Source organism: Boleophthalmus pectinirostris, unplaced genomic scaffold, assembly GCF_026225935.1.
Source record: "Boleophthalmus pectinirostris isolate CB_2022bp ecotype Guang Dong unplaced genomic scaffold, ASM2622593v1 HiC_scaffold_11, whole genome shotgun sequence".
In the NCBI taxonomy this organism is placed as follows: domain Eukaryota; kingdom Metazoa; phylum Chordata; class Actinopteri; order Gobiiformes; family Gobiidae; genus Boleophthalmus; species Boleophthalmus pectinirostris.
The window spans coordinates 21,910,390-21,931,974 of record NW_026570994.1 but is presented as its reverse complement, the minus strand read 5'-3'; the positions used below and the strand labels follow the sequence as shown (position 1 = coordinate 21,931,974).

Sequence of the window (21,585 nt, the reverse complement as noted above, 5' to 3'; positions counted from 1 at the left end):
GTCGAGCGAATGAATCCTAATGCTGCGAGGTCACGCGGTTTCTACGAAGTGAAACCGGCCGATGAATCTAAATATCTGCATCATGAAATCAATTTTTTATTTTAATTGTAGAATCAGTCTGAGTGAACAAGTTCCTTCCGTTTTATTCATGACCATAACATTAGTTTTGTTCAGTGTCGTCGTCGTTTCCTTTAAGTTTTGGACTTTCTTCTCTCGATAGTTGTGGATAAATTCTTTATGTTAGAATGTTTATCCTTTGTGGACCTTGTTGGTTGAAGATTTGGTGATTTATGAAGCTGTTGGAGAATACGACACACATTTACACACACTTTTTGACACAGAAAACCATTAACCGGAAGTTACGTTCACCCGGCATCGTGGCACTTCCGGCTGTCGTGAAAAAGTTCTATGATGAATATTAAATTAAGTAATTGAAGCCAACATTGTGAAATTGATTGCTCTACTTATTTATTACAAATTCTGTCAAAATCTCATCTCGTCTCGTGAAAATGATCTCATCCCAGCCCTTGAAAACAACATTATAACACCGATCCGATCAGCGTAATATTTGCCCTTTAAAATGCTTCAACTCTACTGAATTGTAAATAAGCATATGAACTTTTTTGTAATTTCCTTGCTTTTTCAAATGCTTCTCTGTGTCAAATCTTGGTTCATTTATTCCTAAAATTAATCTTCCTGTTTTGCAGATTTGAAAGTATGAATTTCATTATAAAAAAATCATCGCTGGTTGAGGTAGAGTAGATCAGCCATGAGAAGAAAAAAAAAAAAAAGGTAAAAATACACAAACATACTCTTACCATAATCACAAACATCGTATTTATTGAGGTTTAATAAAGTAAAAAAAATGTGTAAATACGTTTTATTTAAATAATATCAGACGCAGAAATGTAGCGTAATCCAGTGTTTTTAAAAAAATGTGAATTCGTTGCATTGAGTTGTGAAAAATATCGAAAATTTGACATTTAGATACTCATTTTTCACAGGTATCGATACTAAAAAAGTCCAAATGAAGCTTTCCGGAATAGTTTTAGAATGATCTTAGAGCACATGGACTAGTATACGCTCATGGACCTGGTTTAGACCTGGTTTAGACCTGGTTTAGACCTGGATCACAGAGGGATTACACAGATATAAGACCACATGGGAATAGAAAAGAAATTACAACCATTTAACTTAAAAAATCACAGGATATTGTCTAAAGAAAGAGTTTTTTTTTATCAGGATCTGTCGCTTCCGTCGTATCGAAATCGAGTTTGTTTGAAATGTTAATATCGTGAAACACTTTTCTCAAACTGTGATTATAAAACATATGTACAGATACAGATATATATTGTATTTCACTGATGTTTTTATCTGGTGCTACTTGGTGCTACGTACGTGATTTTAACTCTGCTGTACCGATGTAATAGTGGAGCTGTTAAGGACCAAAATAGTTCGCTTTTATAGTACAAGCATGAAACTTTGCCAGATTAGTAACACCGCCAGGGCTATTATTTCTGGATATGGAACCAAGTCTAATTGAACACTGGAGCTGAGAAGTGCACATGTCACAAAATGGACTACATGAAAATGAGGCTGGCATAAAAAACACTTCGTAATCCCTTTCTTACAGTCTAATAGAAGATGAAGATAGAAAGGTTTAATACCATACTGTGAAACATTCCAGATGAAGCAATAACATCTCCATGGCAACCAGAAACTTTACACAATGCACCTTAAAAAAAAAAAAAAACACCATTAGTTTAGTAGCAAATATTTTTTTGTGATATAATTTTTACTTTCACTTTAAAAACAGTATTGAAACACTTTGCAGTAGCAAGTATCTTTATATATACATATTCTTCTTTATAACCAATATGATAATTTAACATTATTTTCCAAAAAAGGCAGTTGAAGCAGTAATTTAGAGCCCAGTCTCATTTACATGTCAGCCATTTTGTGACATGTCCAGTACTCGGCTCCAGGGTCGACTTGGGCTTGGTTCCATATCCAGAAATGTTGGTCCTAGGGATGTTAATAATCTGGCAAAGTTTCATGCTTGTACCATAAAAATGAACAATTGGGCACTATTTTGGTCCTTAACAGCTCCACTATAAATACCATACGTTACTTTAGTTTTACCCATAGACTGTATTTATAAATGGACATAGCTTAACCCATGAGCGTTCCAGTTGCGTTCCAAATGACCGAAATCGTCAAAAGTCTCTCAACAATTTCCATCACAATACGTCGACTCTTAAGTCTTGTCACTTAAATTCATTGTTATTGTGCAGCAACAGCTAAAAGAAACAGAGGAGACTACATAGACCATGATCCTTTGCTCCGTTTACACTTTTAAATCTTGAACTCTCCGGTTTGTGCCAGAACCAAAGTCTTGCCGAGGCTTTTTTAAATGAAAAAGTAGCATATATATTGCAAAAAATAGCATACCGTGACGTGTATATCGTGAAAATATTGCGAGAGAAATTTGAATATTGTTTCATTCCTAGTTCCAAACAGGAAGTGAGCGTGGGCGCGCTTCTGGCACCATCAACTCTGGCTTCATTTCACTTCGTATTGAAAAAAACGTCGCCCCTTTTTCTGTATCTGCTGCTCTCAGACTCCTCATTCAGTCTTAAAATGTTGGTTTTTATTTCGCTATTTTGGCCATAAATCCAATTCCTAATATGGAAATGGCTCCAAAATCACTCCTGTAACTGGACCTGGTTTAGACCAGGCTAAAACCCAGATTAGACCTTGGTAAATCCTGGTTTAGACCTGGTTTAGACTTTGTTTAGTCCTGGTTTAGCCCTCGCATAGACCATGATCTGATTTAGTCTCTTGGTTTGGTTCTGGGTTAACAGATGATTACAAACTAATTTAGACCAAATTTAAGTCTTGGATTAGTCCTGGTTTAGACCTGGTTTAGACCTGGTCTAGTCATGGGTTGACCTGGTTTAGACTTTAGACCTGGTTTAGGTCTGGTTTTGCCATGGTTTAGACCTGGTTTAGACCTGGTTTAGGTCTGGCGTAGACCATGATCTGATTTACTGTCCTGATTTGGTTCTGGGTTAACAGATGATTACAAACTAATTTAGACCAAATTTCAGTCTTGGCCTAGTCCTGGTTTAGACCTGGTTTAGACCTGGTTTAGGCCATAGACTGTAGAAATGTCATTTTGGTCTTAAACTGTTCGTATTAACTCGCTCTACATGATCCTGGTGTTTTTATTTCACTCTTTTGTCCGTCAGTAAATTCCAGTTCCTGACGTGAAAACTCCAAACTCGCTCCTGTAACCGCTGCCTCGATGAGCTTCATTTGACTGACTTTGCCGAACGCTGTGGGTCCATTTGTTTATACAGGTCACATGACACAGAAACTACACAATATTACGCATGTTTTAACTGTAAATATTTGACCAGTGAATGAAAATTGTTTGTCATTTATAACAGGTCATTGACACTTTGCAGCTGACGTCTTCAACATTCCCTGGGGGTGTTTTTCTAACTAGAGGCACTGCTCCGTCTGACGCTGTGTTAAGACTTTAATCTGAGTTTTGTTTTATTTTAACATGATCTGAGCAGAAATAACTCAGTCTAACTGGCTGGAAATAGAACAGGTGAGCTGGTTTGTGCGGTTAAACAAAGTAAAATTACAGCAGAGATATAAAACGGTAGATCTCGCATACGTCAACAAAGCCGCCATCTTGGTAAGGGAGTAACGCCGCTTTAAATGAACGAACATCGAGCCGGAAAGAGACAAAATCATCAGTGTTTCCCACAGACCAAGTGGCTCTGTGTGGCTGGTTTAGACCTGGTTTAGACCTGGTTTAGACCTGGTTCAGTCCTGATTTAGACCTGGTTTAGACCTGTTATAGTACTGGTTTAGTCCTAGTTTTGTCCTCGTTTAGTCCTGGTTTAGACCTGGTATAGACCCAGGTTTAGCCCTGGTTTAGTCCTGGTTTAGATCTGGTTCAGTCTTGATTTAGACCAGGTTTAGAGCTGGTTTAACCTTGATTTAGACCCAGTTTAGGCCCGGTTTAGACCTGATATTACCCCTGGTTTAGCTCTAGTTTAGCCCTAGTTTTGTCCTGGTTTAGTCCTGGTTTAGACCTGGTTTAGTCCTTGGTTTAGTCCTGGTTTAGTCCAGGTTCAGTCCTGGTTTAGACCTGATACAGTCCTGGTTTAGTCCTGGTTCAGTCCTGGTTTAGTCATGGTTTAATCCTGGTTTAGACCTGGTTTAGACCCAGTTTAGACCTGGTTTAACCCTGGTTTATACCTACTATAATCCTGGTTAGCCCTAATTTAGGTCTGAAATAATCCTGGTTTAGTCCTGGTTCAACCCTAGTTTGGTCCTGGTTTATTCCTGGTTTAGACCTAGTTTTGACCTGGGTTTAGTCCTGGTTTAGACCTGGTTTAGTCCTCGTTTAGCCCTGAAATAGTCCTGTTCAGTCCTGGTTCTATTCTGGTTCAGTCCTGGTTTGATCACAGTCTCCTGTAAATCTGCTCTTTAAATCCATTTTGTATTTTTTTTCTTGAGTCTTAAACCTTTTTGACAGTTTTTGCTCGTGTGCGCCGCTGAACATCCTCCATAGACACATACGTAGAACACCCCCGGCGTGATTTCACTGCAAAGTATCAATGAATGCATCTCTAAATGTTTTGTTACGAGCTGAAAAACAACAAAAAATATTCCTGTATTTACTGTGTAGAAGTGATTAGTTTTAACTCTGCCTCTCGACACTGTGAACTTTTGGGACACTATATTTTTGTAAAAACGGACACTTTATCCACAAATAAATCCGTATTGGTGCTAAAAACATCCAACATTTTTAAAGAATAGTTGTTTTTTTTGTATTTTCAGTAATAAATAAATAATTGAACCCTTGCACTTTAAAGCTACACTATGTAACTTTTCTGATCACGGGGACTTGCTGCTGCATTTTCTCCACAGAGATATTATTATTTTGCTTGGAGTTTTCTGCATTTATTCAATTAAACGTGTTTGTATTGGAAAACGTTCTTACTGTAAACAGGCTTGCCTCTCCACAGATCTGACCTGTGCCTTGGCAGTACTTGTTTCCATGGTGAGTCCATTATTACCTCTCTGTGTCTGTGTATTTTTTATTTAGAGGGATTTAATTCAGTCTAATCCCCACGCTCTCTGTTAAATTTGAAGATAGATCCAAACACGATCGTCCAATCAGATTTGTTTATTTCAGTGACTCGTGTGAATCGAAGCAGCTCATTGGTCGACCGTTGTTTTGAACTAAATCAAACTTCTTTCTCTTCACGGTTTAGTGCTTCCGCAGAAATCTACAAAGTTTTTCAACCGTCAGTAATATTTTCTTTTTTCCAGTGGTGGAAGAGCTCAGTTTTGTTACTTAACAGGGTTCCCACTGTCATGGAAATCCTGGAAAAGTCATGGAAATTTGTAAATTCAACGAACGTTTTGGAAAAGTCATGGAATTTTAGTATCTCTTTCACCACAACTCCAGCGTTCTGTTAAGTTCTCACGAGACTATTATGATTATTTCTGAAGCATTTTGTTTCAAAGAGACGACAATAAACGCACTGACAGGATTTTGAATGTTCAAAAACTGAAATTGAAAAACTGAAATTGAAATTTTGTCTGTGAAAAAAAGTGGGAACCCTGACTTAAGTAAAAGTACAGATATCAAAGCAAACAAAACTCAACTAAAAATAAAAGTATCACATGAAAATATCTACTTAAGTAAAAATATTAAAGTACATGTTTAAAAATATTCTTAAAGAGTAACAAGTAAAATTATTTCATGCAGATTTTCAGGTCATATGAGGTTTCAAATGTAGTGATTTTGATACAGATTTGTGCAGAATTTTGTTCAAAAGAAACAATTCCTCTAGCTGTTTTTATTTGTATTTTTATTTATTGTTATATTTTTATTTGCTCAAATTATGAACCTGTTAAAAATACACCCTCATTTCTTTTCAGATCTCAAACTATAAAAAAAATACTTTTACTTTTTAGTCCAGTTCAAAAATGTACTGAAGTAAAAGTATAAAGTGTCCACTGTAAAAAGGTAAAAAGTGCATCTTTAAGTTCAGAATTTTACTACTTTTACTTCGTTATCTTCCATCACTGTGTTTTTATTTGTAATTTATAATATTTTCATTATATCCTCTGAATATAGCCTAAAAATTTTACTTATCTTTACTTATACTATACAATATTTATACGGTTTATTGCTGTATAGTTGTTGTTTTTTTTGTATGAATGTTGCTTTTTCTTTATAAATATTTCAGACTGACGCAGGTGGGGACCAAACATTTTTCCATGTATTTTTATTCTTACCTGTCCTCACCCGTTTAAACTCGAGTAAACGATAAATAATGGAAGAATTTAAAGTGCCGAGATAGACAAGATGAAAAAAAACAAAAATAAAAGTGGTTTTCAGAGTTTACTGGTTCAAGTAAACAACAGTGAATCAAGTTTAAAGGTGCACCGTGGAACTTTTTGTTGGTTTGGGATTCGTCACCTGCTCGTTTCTATGGGTACATCGTCGTTGCTCTGCCTGGAATGTTCCGCAGTGTGACTTTAAACAGCTCGACTTTACGTTTATTCAATTACAGGTGGTGTTACAGCTCAAAAATACCTAGAAAAAAAAGAAAACAAAAGGCATTCTGACTGTGAGCGGCGTCGCCTCTCCACAGATCTGACCTGTAACTTGGTCTGGTTTGGTCTCCGTGAAGATAGAAAGGTTTAATGCCGTACTGTGGGACGTTCTAGACAAAGAAATAATAATAATCTCCATGGAGAAAAGCGTTTGAAGGAGCTTCCGCCAGAAAAGTTACGCGATTCAGCTTTAAGTTTTAAACCAGGTCTAAACCAGGACTAAACCAAATGTAAACCAGGTCTAAACCAGGACTAAACAAGATCTAAACCAGGACTAAACCAAATGTAAACCAGGTCTAAACCAGGTCTAAACCAGGACTAAACCAGGACTAAACAAGATCTAAACCAGGACTAAACCAAATGTAAACCAGGTCTAAACCAGGACTAAACAAGATCTAAACCAGGACTAAACCAAATGTAAACCAGGTCTAAACCAGGACTAAACAAGATCTAAACCAGGACTAAACCAGGTCTAAACCAGGACTAAACAAGATCTAAACCAGGACTAAACCAGGTCTAAACCAGGATTAAACAAGATCTAAACCAGGACTAAACCAGGTCTAAACCAGGACTAAACCAGGTCTAAACCAGGACTAAACCAGGACTAACCCAGGTCTAAACCAGGTCTAGACCAGGACTAAACAAGGTCTAAACCAGGTCTAAGCCAGGTCTAAACCAGGTCTAGACCAGGTCTAAACCAGGCCTAAACCAGATCTAAACCAGGTCTAGACCAGGACTAAACCAGGACTAAACCAGATCTAAACCAGGTCTAGAACAGGACTAAACTAGGACTAAACCAGGACTAAACCAAGTCTAAACCAGGTCTAAACCCTAAACCTAAATCTAAGATAGAGATTTAATAGGTTTGTTTTGTTTGATAATGTCGCCCCCTACAGGACAGAGAAAGAACAGCATAAACATTTACTTCTGATTTACTTTCTGTTCACTTCTCTTCTCTTGTTTTTGAAAAGAAATCTCCAAACTTCCGATCCACAAATGTTTCTCCTTCTCATTATTTGTTTGTCATAATAATCTCATGGTTTAAAAGTTTTCGGGGTTGAATAATGACACCAATTTCTGAAACCCTTGTGATAAAATAATTTGACTTTTGTTTATTTATTTTGACAAAGAAGACGCTGAAATTAGTGACAGTTTTAGTTTCAACTGAATAGACCCAGGAATTACAGAAATATGAACCATAAACCAGCTCAACAAATCAATTTAAACTACAAACTTAAACAAAAACATTTTAAATTCCTGAAGTGAAAAATTTCAACGAGAAAACAGGGATTAATTTCTGAATATCACAAATTATGAAAAATTAAGAGAAATTTGACAGATAAAACCACTCCAAAACACATTTACAATTGTGTTTTATGATATTTGTTAAATTAAAACGAGATTATTACAAACACTAAGCATTTTTGACGAAGGAAAAATGCAGATTTGGACGTTTTATTGTACAAATCCTCACAGAAAAGTCGAGTCACTTCATCTACAGATATAATTCACATTTCGTTATAAATTGTGCTTTTTGTGAATCTCAAATACAACTTTTGGGTTAGAAATTTGTCCTGGAAATGCAAATTTGTTGTTTATTTTGTGTTATAATGTTGTAAAACCATCAGCTTTTAGATCCATTCAGAATTTTTTACATTCTGATAATGGATTTTTAAAGGTGTTTTGGAAATTTACAGCCTTTTTAATTATTAAATATATTTAGTGTGTTTTGTGCTATTTTGGAAGTTTTATTATCGTTAAAGTCCCAAATGACGTTTTTTAGTCGTCCCAGGTTTATTCTGAGTTTCACATTCGGGTTGTTTTTGCCTCAGGACAAGTTTCAGCCTTATTCAGATTAATTACGTCAAACCCATTTCTTATTATAACCTCCTCTCCTCCTCTTTCTCTCTCTCTTCTTTCTCTCTTTCTCTCTCTTTATACAATCTGTCATTCACTCAACTTCTCCGCAGAACGAGACCTGCTTTAGACCTGCTTTAGTCCTGGTTTAGACCTGCTTCAGTCGTGGACTTCGCCGATTCTGATTTAGACCTGGGGTAATCCTACTTTAATCGTGGTCTAGGCCTTCGTTAGTCCTGCTTTAATCCTGCTTTAGTCCTGGTTTAGTCCTGGACTTTTGCTTGTTCTAGTTTAGACTTGGGTTAGTCCTGGTTTGCTCCTGTTTTAGGCCTGGTTTAGTCCTGCTTTAGACCTAGTTTAGTCCTGGTTTCGTCTTGATTTAGTCCTGGTTTACTTCCGATTTAAATTTGCTTTAGACCTAGTTTAGCCCTGGTTTAGTCCTGATTTAGTCCTTGTTTAGCCTTGGTTTAGATCTGCTTTAGTCCTGGTTTAGACCTACTTTAGACGTGTTTTAGACCTGGTTTAGTTCCGATTTAGCCCTGGTTTAGTGCCTGGTTTAGTCCTGGTTTAGCCTTGTTTTAGACCTGCTTTAGACCTGGTTTAGTCCTAGTTTAGTCCTCGCTTTAGTTGTGGTTTAGTCTTGGTTCAGTCCCTGCTTTAGTCCTAGTTTAGTCCCTGGTTTAGCCTTGCTTTAGACCTGATTTAGTCCTGGTTTAGTCCTGGTTCAGTGCCGGTTTAGTCCTGGTTCAGTCCTTGCTTTAATCTTGGTTTAGTCCTGGTTTAGTCCTTGGTTTAGTCCTGGTTTAGTCCTTGGTTTAGTCCTGGTTTAGTCTTGGTTCAGTGTCGGTTTAGTCCTGGTTTAGTCCTTGGTTTAGTCCTTGGTTTAGTCCTGGTTTAGTCCTTGTTTTAGTCCTGGTTTAGTCTTGGTTCAGTGCCGGTTTAGTCCTAGTCCCAGACCAGACCTGGACCCCCCTCGCCCCTCCTCAGTCCGCTGGGCCGGTCCGGATCAGCCCGGACTCTGGACCGACGTTTTGGCCGAAATGTCGCGCCACATTTACATCCGCAACAAGATCGGAGAAGGAATCCAGGCGCCGATCTTCCAGGTAAGACTTAAAAAAACATGTTTTTTTTATTTTGTTATTTTTAATGTCGTTCCCTCCTCAGAAACAGAGCTGGACTTGTGTTTGAGTCTCTCTTTATTATTATGTCTGGATCTCCAAAGCTCCAAACACTCTGTTCCACCTTGTGATGTCATGAAGTGATAGTTTTCAACAGTTTTAACAGCTCCTTTTACTGTAGTAAAGATTGGAAATTTACTTCTACTACAACTACTACTACTACTACTACTACTACTACTACTACTACTACTACTACTACTACTTTTATTGTTTCTACTACTACTGCTACTACTATAAATATAACAGATTTGGTCAGATCAAGTTTAGTCCTGGTTTAGTCCTGGTTTGGTCCTGTTGTAATCCTGGTTTAGACCTGGTTTGGATTGGATATAGTCTTTGGCAAGACCTGGTTTGGTTCTGGTTTAGACTTGGTTTAGTCCTGATTTAGTCCCAGTTTAGACCTGATTAAAACATGGTTATAGACCTGGTTTAGTCCCAGTTTAAACGTAGTTTAGTCCCAGTTTAGACCTGGTTCAGTCCTGGTTTAGACCTGCTTTAGACCTGATTTAGTCCGGGTTTAGTCCCACTTTGTACTATTACGTTTATTCTTTGAGCTTGGTCCAAAAGGTGAGCCGGTCTCACCTCAGACTCTGGCCAGTCTCGATTGAGACTTTGGCCGGTCTCGCCTCAGACTTTAGTCGGTCTTGACTGAGACTTTGGCCGGCCTCAGCTCAGACTCGGGCTGGTCTGTCCTAAGTCTTGGGCCGGTTTCTCCTCAGACTCGGGCCGGTCTCTCCTCAGACTCGGTCCGGTCTCTCCTCAGACTCGGGCCGGTCTCTCCTCAGACTCGGTCTGGTCTCGCCTCAGACTCGGGCCGGTCTCTCCTCAGACTCCGGTCTCAGAGGCCGGTCTCGCCTCAGACTCGGTCCGGTCGACGGTCTCCTCAGACTCGGCCGGTCTCCTCAGACTCGGGCCGGTCTCCTCAGACTCCTCAGACTCGGCCGGTCTCTCCTCAGACTCGGGCCGTCAGCTCAGACGGTCCTCAGACTCGAGCCGGTCTCAGCTCAGACTCGGGCCGGTCTCTCCTCAGACTCGAGCCGGTCTCAGCTCAGACTCGGGCCGGTCTCTCCTCAGACTCGGTCCGGTCTCTCCTCAGACTCGGTCCGGTCTCTCCTCAGACTCGGTCCGGTCTCTCCTCAGACTCGGGCCGGTCTCTCCTCAGACTCTCGGTCTCCTCAGACTCGGTCTCCTCAGACTCGGTCCGGTTTCTCCTCAGACTCGGGCCGGTCTCTCTCAGACTCGGTCCGGTTTCTCCTCAGGTCGGGCCGGTCTCTCTTCAGACTCGGGCCGGTCTCTCCTCAGACTCGGTCCGGTTTCTCCTCGGACTCTGGCCGGTCTCTCTCCTCGGACTCGGACTCGGGCCGGTCTCTCCTCGGACTCGGGCCGGTCTCCTCAGACTCGTTCCGGTTTCTCCTCAGACTCGTTCCGGTCTCTCCTCAGATCGGTCCGGTCTCTCCTCAGACTCGGTCCGGTCTCTCCTCAGACTCGGTCCGGTCTCAGCTCAGACTCGGTCCGGTCTCTCCTCAGACTCGGTCCGGTCTCTCCTCAGACTCGGGCCGGTCTCTCCTCAGACTCGGGCCGGTCTCAGCTCAGACTCGGTCCGGTCTCTCCTCAGACTCGGTCCGGTCTGTCCTCAGACTCTGGCCCACATAGGCGCCCTGTTTTCGGTCAGATTTGGGGAAGTAGGTCTTTGGTTATTTTTCATTTTGGCGTCTGGAGATTTGAACAAAACGGGGTCAAACTGGAGCGGGATAATTAGCTCTGGTCTCCGGAGATTTAACTCGAGTTTATTTTTAGAAACGAATCAGAACAAAGAGAAAGTTCAATTTAAAAATACAAACTAAATTATTCTGGAAAAATATTTGGAATTTTGTCTTTTGCTGATGTCTTCTTCTCCTCTACAGAAAGTCCGAATTTGGTCCAAGTCCTAAATCGATACTAAACCAGGACTAAACCAGTGACTAAACCAGGTCTAAACCAGATCTAAACCAGGTCAAAATCAGGTCCAAACCAGGACTAAACCAGGACTAAACCAAGTCTAAATTAGGACTAAACCAGGACTAAACCAGGTCCAAACCAGGACTAAACCAGGTCGAAATCAGGTCCAAACCAGGACTAAACCAGGACTAAACCAGTGACTAAACCAGGTCTAAACCAGATCTAAACCAGGACTAAACCAGGTCCAAATCAGGACTAAACCAGGACTAAACCAGGTCCAAACCAGGACTAAACCAGGTCTAAATCAAATCTAAACCAGGACCAAACCAGAGTTAAACCAGCACTTAACCAGGCATTAAAATCATTACAAAACCAGGACTAAAGCAGAACTAAACCAGGTCTAAACCAAGTCTAACTTTAGGTTTATCGACACAATATTCCTGGTTTAGTTTAGTCCTGATTTAGTCCTAGTTTGATCCAAGTACAGTGATGTTTACTTTTTAAATTGATACTAAACCAGGACTAAGTCAGTACTCAACCAGGACTAAACTAGGATTTAACTAGAACTAAACCAGGGACTAAATCAATACTAAATTAAGACTAAGATAGGGCTAAACCAGGCACTAAATCATGACTAAACCAGGACTAAACCAGGTCTAACTTTAGGTTTATCAACACAATATTTCTGGTTTAGTTTAGTCCTGGTTTAGTCCTAGTTTGGCCCAAGTACAGTGGAGTTTATGACCTGGTTTAGTTTAGTCCCATTTTAGTCTGACCTGCTTGTCTTAGTTTACATCTAGTTAAATTAAGTTTCAGACCTAAATTAGTCCAGGTTTAGTCCGGGTAAAACCCTGGTTAGACCTGGTTTAGTTCTAGTTGAACCGTGATTCAGTTTAGTGCAGCTCTGGCTAAGACCTGGTTTAGTCCCAGGTTAAACTTGGTTTGGACCTAGTTTAGGGTTTGAGGCTTTAATCCTGGTTCAGTCCTAGTTTAGTCCAGGTTTAGCTCTAAAGTCTCAATATAAAAAAACACACACACACACGTTTAAATTTATTATTGTTCATATTTTAATTTTAATTTAGAATAATACAAATCTAATCTTGTTTTTTTCTTTTATCTTCAGGTGAACAGAGGGACGTATTCTCGCAGGAGTCGACTGAAACGCTCGGACGGAAGCACCACGTCCACCAGCTTCATCCTCAGACAGGTACAACCCCGCGACTGTCCACCAGAGGGAGACAGACAAACACAAGACCAAATCAACCCTTATGAACATTTAATCACGTTATAATGTTATTAACTCATCAAAAACAGACCTGGAGTTGCATTTATGTATAAAGTTCATAATCTCGTGCTCCTGGACTGTGTTCACGTGAGATTCAAACCCAGAGACTCGTTATAACTTGAGAGGAACACGAGTATATAAATAATAATAAAAATAAGGCCAGGACGAACAGTAAAAAGTAAATGTAGATGAGGAGTAGATCTGTGGAATAATCTGGATGAATAGATGGATATAGTCTTTACCTAGACCTGGTTTAGTCCCAGTTTCGTCCTGGTTTAGACCTGGTTTAGCCCGTGTTCAGATGTGCTTTAATCCTGGTTTAGACCTGGATTAGTCCCAGCAGTTTAGACCTCGTTTAGTCCTGGTTTACACCTAGTTTAGTCCCAGTTTAGACCTGATGCAGACCTGGTTTAGCCCCAGTTTAGACCTGGTTTAGTCCCAGATTAGTCCAGGTTTAGATCTGGTTTAGCCCGTGTTCAGACGTGCTTTAGTCCTGGTTTAGACCTGGATTAGTCCCAGCAGTTTAGACCTGGTTTAGTCCTGGTTTAGATCCTGGTTTAGATCTAGTTTACACCTGGTTTAGCTCCAGTTTAGCCTCAGTTTAGACCTGGTTTAGATCTAGTTTAGACCCGGTTTAAACAAAATAAAGAAAATAGATAAAGAAAAAAATGTTTCCTATTTTTTCTATCCAGTTGTAATTAAAATATTTAGCTCACGTTGTAATTTTTTTAGAGTCAACAAATACACACACAAAAAACACCAAAAAAACAACAGTTTTTCCAACTTTGTTTATTGAACATTTTTAACATTAACAAACAAACAGAGTGACTGTATTGAACAGAGCTGTTATAAGTTTGACAGTAACACACGAGACACATCTGAATGTCAACAAAAAAATAACAATAAAAATAAATAACTAAAAAATAAGTCAATTAAAATAAATAAATAAATAATAATAATGAGTAAGTAAATAAAATTGATAGTAGTATTACTAGTAGTGTAGTAGATAAATAAAACAAATACACACAAAAAAAAAAAACTAATTCATAAATAAATTAATTTTAAAAAGTAGTAAAGTAGGGAGTAGGGATGTGAAAGGAGAAAAGGAGCACATAGAGGTGAAAGTTTGTGGAAACAAATTTGTAAAACCTTGTCTCGTCTCCTCTTCTTACTTTTTTCTGTTAGACAAAGTCAAAGTCACGTCTCAAAACACCAAAATATTGGATCCATTTCTGACAAAACACATCATTTTTTTCCTTTTGAAGTCTCAGTGACATTATAAGTATTTCCATCAAAAATATTTCATAAACAGCGTTATACAACTCTTCTATTCCTGGTAACGCACTGTATTTTATTTTAACATTTTTATTTTTGTTGCGCAGTACTTGTGTTTGTCCAGCAGAGGGAGCCAGCGCCGCACTGAACAGAAACAATGCACCAAACCGAGGATAAAAATAGATTTGAGTGACAGGAGCTTTCTGTTTTTTTAAGACAAAACTTTAACGTCACTGAGTCTTAAAAAGCAGCTTGTTTCTGTCACTGAAATGTCCTGATGCTCTAAAAAAATAAAAAATAAAAATAATATATAGGAGTTACTGTTAATTACATAATAAATGATCTGGTTAATTATTTGGATTAAATAAATAAATAAATACAAGAAATAAAATTAAATCAGTGGTTAATGTGACTGGAGAATATAAACACTAAACTAAAATTTTATCTTTTTATATTAAACAAAATAATAAAGCTGCTCAGTGAGATGAATTAATAAAATGTTTAAATGTCGATCTAGAACTAAATCAGAGAATAAACCAGGTCTGGACTAGGTCTAAACCAGGTCTAAATCAAGACTGCACCAGGGTCTAAACCAGGACTAAACCAGGTCTAAATCATGTCTAAATTAGATCTAAACCGGGGACTAAACCAGGTCTAAACCAGATCTAAACCGGGACTACTTCAGGGTCTAAACCAGGGACTAAACCAGGTCTAAATCAGGGACTAAACCAGGACTGGACTACATCTAAACCATGTCTTTTTCAAGTCTAAACCAGATCTAAACTAGGACTAATTCAGGGTCTAAACCAGGGACTAAATTAGGACTAAATCAGGAAATAAACCAGGTCTGAACCAGGAATAAACCAGATCTAAACCAGATCTAAATGAGGAACTAAACCAGGTTTAAATCAAGACTAAATCAGCGTCTAAACCAGATCTAAACCAGGACTACTTCAGGGTATAAACCAGGACTACATCAGGACTAAACCAGGACTAAATCAAGACTACATCAAGACTAAACCATTACTAAATCAAGACTACATCAAGACTAAACCAGGACTAAATCAAGACTACATCAAGACTAAACCAGGGACTAAACCAGATCTTAATTTAGACTACACCAGGGATTAAACCAGGTCTAAACCAGATCTAAACCAGGACTACTTCAGGGTCTAAACCAGATCTAAATCAGGTCTAAATGAAGGATTAAACCAGGACTAAATTTAGACTACACCAGGGACTAAACCAGGACTAAGCCAGGTCTAAATCAGGACTACATCAACATTAAACCAGGACTAAACCAGGTCTAAATTTAGATTACACCAGGGTCTAAACCAGGTCTAAACCAGGGACTAAACAAGGTCTAAACCAGGGACTAAACAAGGTCTAAACCAGATCTAAACCAGGTCTAAACCAGTGACTAAACTGGTCTCGTCCCTTGGTTTAATTAACATTAAACCAGGACTAAACCAGGTCTAAATTTAGACTACACCAGGGTCTAACCCAGGTCTAAACCAGGTCTAAACCAAGGACTAAACAAGGTCTAACCCAGGTCTAAACCAGGGACTAAACAAGGTCTAAACCAGGTCTAAATCAGGGACTAAATCAGATCTAAATCACCACAGTTTTTTCCCGGATATTTTCCAGCTCCTGTGATGCTCATGTTCCCGTTTCTGTGTGAGTAAAATGGAGGTCCCTTCCTCTCGCATCCCTCCCCCGCCTCTCCGCAAAAAGAAAAAAATAAATAAAAAATCCCCTCCTCCTCTGGACCAATCCGGACTCGTCTTTCCGCTCGCATCACCTCCGCTGCTCGGATGCTGCTGCTGCTGCTGCTGCTGGGAGCCCGGACCGCGTTGAGGATGCACTCTCTTCTTCCTCCTCCTCCTTCTTCTTCTTTAGAATGTAATCCCGCTCCGTCCGTGGAAATCTGAGGGAATTCTCCGCGCGGATTTTCAACGATTTTTTTTCCCCCCGAGCCCCGTTGGAACCTTGGAATACCTGGAGATATCCATGTGTCAGGACTCCGCTCGGATTTGGAGAGACCAGACCGGCGTCATCTCCCCGGCCAGCGCGTTTTTAATCGTTTTTTATGCCTTGTAGCTCGGTGGTTTTCCGCATTTTATCCTCGAACGCTCGCCGGGATCGCGGAGCTCCATGTACGACAATTTGTACCTGCATGGATTTGAAGATTCCGAGGCGGTAAGCGGGGTTGTTCCTGGAGGGTTTTTTTTTTTTTTGGGGGGGGGTGTGTATATTTTCGGAGGGGCCGTGGGTGGGTGGGTTCGGGGGGAGAGAGAGCGAGTGCGGTAGAGACGGAGGGGGGAGGGGGCGGACGCGTTAGGCGTTAGGCGTGACGTTGATGCTTCGAGGCGTCGCCGTCGCCGTCGTCGTTTCATCCTCCCGCGTCCCGACAAAAGAGGAAATGGGGGGGAAAAAGAGCCGAGAGAAAAGGAGGGAACGAGGGAGGGAAGGAAGGAAACAGGGACACAAAAGAGCAAAGCGAGCGGAAGGAAGAGGAGGAGGGAACGGGACGGAAACAGGACTAAATCAGGACTAAAACAAATCTAAATGAGCACTAAACAAAGACTAAACCAGGACTAAACCAGGACTGAAACCCAGGACTGAAACAGGACTAAACCAGGGTCTAAACAAGGACTAAACCAAGACTAAACAAGGATCTAAACCAAGACTAAACCAGGGTCTAAACAAGGACTATATCAGGACTAAATCAGGGCTAAACCAAGGTCTAAATCAAGGTCTAAACAAGGACTAAACCAAGACTAAATCAGGTCTAAACCAGGGTCTAAACAAGGACTAAACCAACACTAAACTAGGGACTAAACCAGGACTACATCAGGTCTAAACCAGGACTAAACCAAGACTAAACCATTACTGAAACACAACTGAATCAGGACTAAAACAGGACTGAAACAAGACTCTACCTGGACAAAACCAGGACTATATCTAGACTAAACCAGAACCACTTTAGGCCATAAATCTTTTAATGGGACTAAACCAGGTCTAAACCAGGACTATGCCTGGACTAAAACAGTTATTCATGATAGGACTGTTATAGGACTAAACCAGGACTATATTAGGACTAGAAAGGACTAAACGAGGACTATATCTGGATTATGTCCGGACTAAAATGGTTTATTTATAAAAGGACTAAACCAGGACTAAACCAGGACTACATTAGGCCTAAACCAGGACTAAATCTGGACTATGTCTGTATTTAAACCGTTCATTATGTTAGGACTATTATAGTCCTAAACCAGGACTACATTAGGACTAAACCAGGTCTAAACCAGGACTATATCTGGACTAAAATAGTTAATTATGATAGGACTAAACCAGGACTATATCTGGACTAAATAGGACTAAACCAGGACTATATCTAGACTTCTGGAGAGACTAATATGAGAGGGCTGGTCTGGAACTAAAAAGGACTAAATAGGACTAAACCAGGTCTTAACTCGGTCTAGGATAGTCTTCAAATCCAGGACTAAAATCTGAGCCAGTTTCTCCTCGTTCTTTTGTCCTACAACTCCCACAATGCAACACAGTTAGATAACATCATGTAGCTCCGCTCTCTGTTCATCCATCTTCTATCTCAGACTAAACCAGGACTAAACCAGGACTAAACCAGGACTAAACCAGGACTAAACCAGGTCTGGAGCAGGTCTGGAGCAGGTCTGGAGCAGGTCTGGAGCAGGTCTGGTGTGGTTTTTGTGGAGTATTTTCCGGTTGGTTCGTGCGGTGACGTGTTTGTTGACGTTTGAAGCTTCGTGAGGTCATCGAGGCAGATGACTCACATGTACAAGAGCGACAACAACGCACCAGAACAGGACGAACCCACAGAAAATACACACAAATATGATTCAAAATGAAAAGATTTGTATTTTTTTTAAATCATTTGAACATAAGGAACTAAACCAGGATTATATCTGGACTAAAACAGTTCATTATGATAGTGCTATTACAGGACTAAACCAGGACTAAACCAGGACTAAACCAGGACTATTATAGGACTAAACCAGGACTAAATCTGGACTAAACCAGGACTAAACCAGGACTAAACCAGGACTAAACAGGACTATTAAACCAGGACTAAACCAGGACTAAACCAGGACTAAACCAGGACTAAACAGGACTAAATCTGGACTAAACCAGGACTATATCTGGACTAAACCAGGACTAAACTAGGATTATATCAAGACTAAACCAGGTCTAAACCAGGACTAAATCAGGACTAAACCAGGACTATATCAGGACTAAATCAGGACTAAACCAGGACCAAACCAGGACTATATTAGGACTAAACCAGGACTATATTAGGACTAAACCAGGACTATATCAGGACTAAACCAGGACTATATCAGGACTAAACCAGGACTATGTCTGGACTAAACCAGGACTATATTAGGACTAAACCAGGACTAAACCTGGATTAAATCAGGACTAAATCAGGACTAAACCAGGACTAAACCAGGACTATGTTAACCAGGACTAAACCAGGACTAAACCAGGACTAAACCAGGACTAAACCAGGACTTAACCAGGACTAAACCAGGACTACATTAGGACTAAACCAGGACTATATTAGGACTAAACCAGGACTAAATCAGGACTAAACCAGGACCACACAAATTAGAGAAAAATACACAAAAATATGATTAAAAAGACTAGATTCTTATTATTTCCATCATTTAAACAAAAGGAATTGATTCAAAAATGTTTATTGTTTAATCTTGTAGCTTTGGGATCAGATTTTGGCAGGTTTAAAGGGCTCGTTTTACGCTTTTTTCTATTTTTTATCTGTTCTAATGTAGTTTCCTGATCACAAAAAGACCTGGGGAATCTTTAGTCTTAGTTTAGACCTTGGTTTAGGCCTGGGTCAGTCCTGGTTTAGTCCTGTTTCAGTCCTGTTTTAGTCCTGTTTTAGTCCTTTTCAGTCCTGTTTTAGTCCTGTTTTAGTCCAGTTTTAGTCCTGTTTCAGTCCAGTTTTAGTCCTGTTTTAGTCCAGTTTTAGTCCTGGTTTAGTCCTGTTTCAGTCCAGTTTTAGTCCTGGTTTTAGTCCTGTTTCAGTCCAGTTTTAGTCCTGTTTTAGTCCAGTTTTAGTCCTGTTTTAGTCCTGTTTCAGTCCAGTTTTAGTCCTGTTTTAGTCCTGTTTTCAGTCCAGTTTTAGTCCTGTTTCAGTCCAGTTTTAGTCCTGGTTTCAATCCTGTTTTAGTCGTGTTTTAGTGCTGTTTTAGTTCCGGTTTAGTCCTGGTTCAGTCCTGTTTTAGTCCTAGTTTAGTCCTGTTTTTTGTCCTGGTTTAGTCCTGTTTTAGTCCTGGTTTAGTCTGAGGTCTGTTGTATTTCTAGTTCAGTCAGATAGTTTTCAAATAAAGCAGTCCTAGTTTACTCAGGACCGTCCCAGGTTTGAGTGGGACTGATTTGTCCCAGTTTTATACAAGAAATGTCCCAGGTGTCTCTATTTTTGACCAATCTGATCCCTGCCAAACCAAGGTCTAAACAAGGACTAAACCAGGTCTAAACAAGGACTAAACCAGGTCTAAACAAGGACTAAACCAGGACTAAACCAAGATTAATCCAATCCTAAACCAAGGTCTAAACCAAAGTCTGAACAAGGACTAAATCAAAACTAAATCAGGGCTAAACCAAGACCTAAACAAGGACTTAAACAGGACTAACCCAGGCCTAAAACAAGGTCTAAACCAGGGTCTAAACCAGGACTATATCAGAACTAAACAAAGACTAAATCAGGGTTAAACCAGGACTAAACAGGACTTAATTAGGACTTAACCAGGACTAAACCAGGACTAACCCAGGCCTAAACCAATGTCTAAACTAAGACTAAACCAAGTCTAAACAAGATCTAAACCAAGGCCTAAACAAGGACTAAATCAGGACAGGACTTTGCTTAAGTAAAATACAGAAAAGCTGCTTAAAAACGACATTTCCTTTGTGTTTTGTCTTTTTTATTTTGAAAATCTGTGTCACCCTAAATTTGCGTAACAGAGCTTCAGACAGAGCAGTGCTTCCAGTTAGCATCCCAGAGAATATTAATCAAAACATCAGCTCCAAAGTGTCAATAAAATAACTCAATAAAAGCTTTAATAAAACAGTAAAACCAAAAAGTCATGAGTTTCCCGTCAGCCTACGTTTCCCATGATGCATCAGTCTGGCCCGTGTGTTCTGCTGTCTCTATTAAACGTGCCTGTGCTCAGCTTTTCTCTGCTGTTTCGGCGAAATGCGTCCGAGTGCAAACGTGGCGCGTGCAGAAGTGCTTCGCTGTGACGACGCGGCATCGATCTGCGCCGCTAATGGGCTTCGTTAATTGAACCGTCATTAGTTTGATTCAGAGTCTGACGACGACGACGAGGACGAGGACGACGACGAGGACGAGGACGAGGACGAGGACGGATTTGGAAAGAGGAGATTTAAGGAGGACGTTTACTGATTTGATATTTGTGATGTTCTAGTCCCAGTTTTATACAAGAAGTGTCCCAGGTTTAAGCAAGGACTATATCAGGACTAAACCAGACCTAAAACAAGGTCTAAACAAGGTCTAAACAAGGTCTAAACAAGGTCTAAACATGGACTAAACATGGACTAAACATGGACTAAACATGGACTAAACAAGGACTATATCAGGACTAAACCGAGACTAAACCAGACAAGGTCTAAACAAGGACTAAAACTAAGACTAAATCAAGGTCTAAACAAGGACTAAATCAGGACTAAACCAGGACTAAAACAAGGACTAAACCAAAGTCTAAACTAGGACTAAACAGGGACTAAACCAGGACTAAAACCAGGACTAAAACAAGGCCTAAACCAAGGTCTAAAGAAGGACTAAACTAGGACTAAACAGGACTAAACCAGGACTAAAACCAGGACTAAAACAAGGCCTAAACCTAAACCAAGGTCTAAAGAAGGACTAAACCAAGACTAAACCAAGACCTAAAACAAGACCAGACCAGGACTGAGTCCAGGACCAGACCGGAACCAGGACCAGGACTGAGACCAGGACTGAGACCGGGACTGAGACCGGGACTGGGACCGGGACTGAGACCGGGACTGAGGCTGAGACCAGACCAGGACCAGACTGTGATTGAGACTGGGACTGAGACCAGGACCAGACCAGAACTGAAAACGGTTCAGTTCTGGTTCAGTCCTGTTTTAGTCCTGGTTCAGTCCTGTTTTAGTCCTGGTTCAGTCCTGGTTTAGTCCTGGTTCAGTCCTGTTTTAGTCCTGGTTCAGTCCTGGTTCAGTCCTGTTTTAGTCCTGGTTCAGTCCTGGTTTAGTCCTGGTTCAGTCCTGTTTTAGTCCTGGTTCAGTCCTGGTTTAGTCCTGGTTCAGTCCTGTTTTAGTCCTGGTTCAGTCCTGTTT

General features: G+C 40.1%; 1 protein-coding gene across 7 annotated transcripts in view; it reads left to right on the top strand.

Moving 5' to 3' along the window:
• Window positions 1-9,551: 9,551 nt before the first annotated feature.
• Window positions 9,552-21,585, top strand: part of LOC110163257 (voltage-dependent L-type calcium channel subunit beta-4-like) — a 30,261-nt gene continuing 18,227 nt past the window's right edge. For 4 of the 7 annotated variants that reach the window (XM_055164063.1, XM_055164058.1, XM_055164051.1 and 1 more), the window contains exons 1-2: window positions 9,552-9,614; window positions 12,751-12,834. In XM_055164063.1, coding sequence (XP_055020038.1) covers window positions 9,552-9,614; window positions 12,751-12,834 — 147 coding nt within the window. Of the gene's footprint in view, window positions 9,615-12,750; window positions 12,835-16,341; window positions 16,387-21,585 lie in introns of those variants that run through there. The other 3 variants (XM_055164081.1, XM_055164076.1, XM_055164071.1) reach the window with 1 other exon arrangement.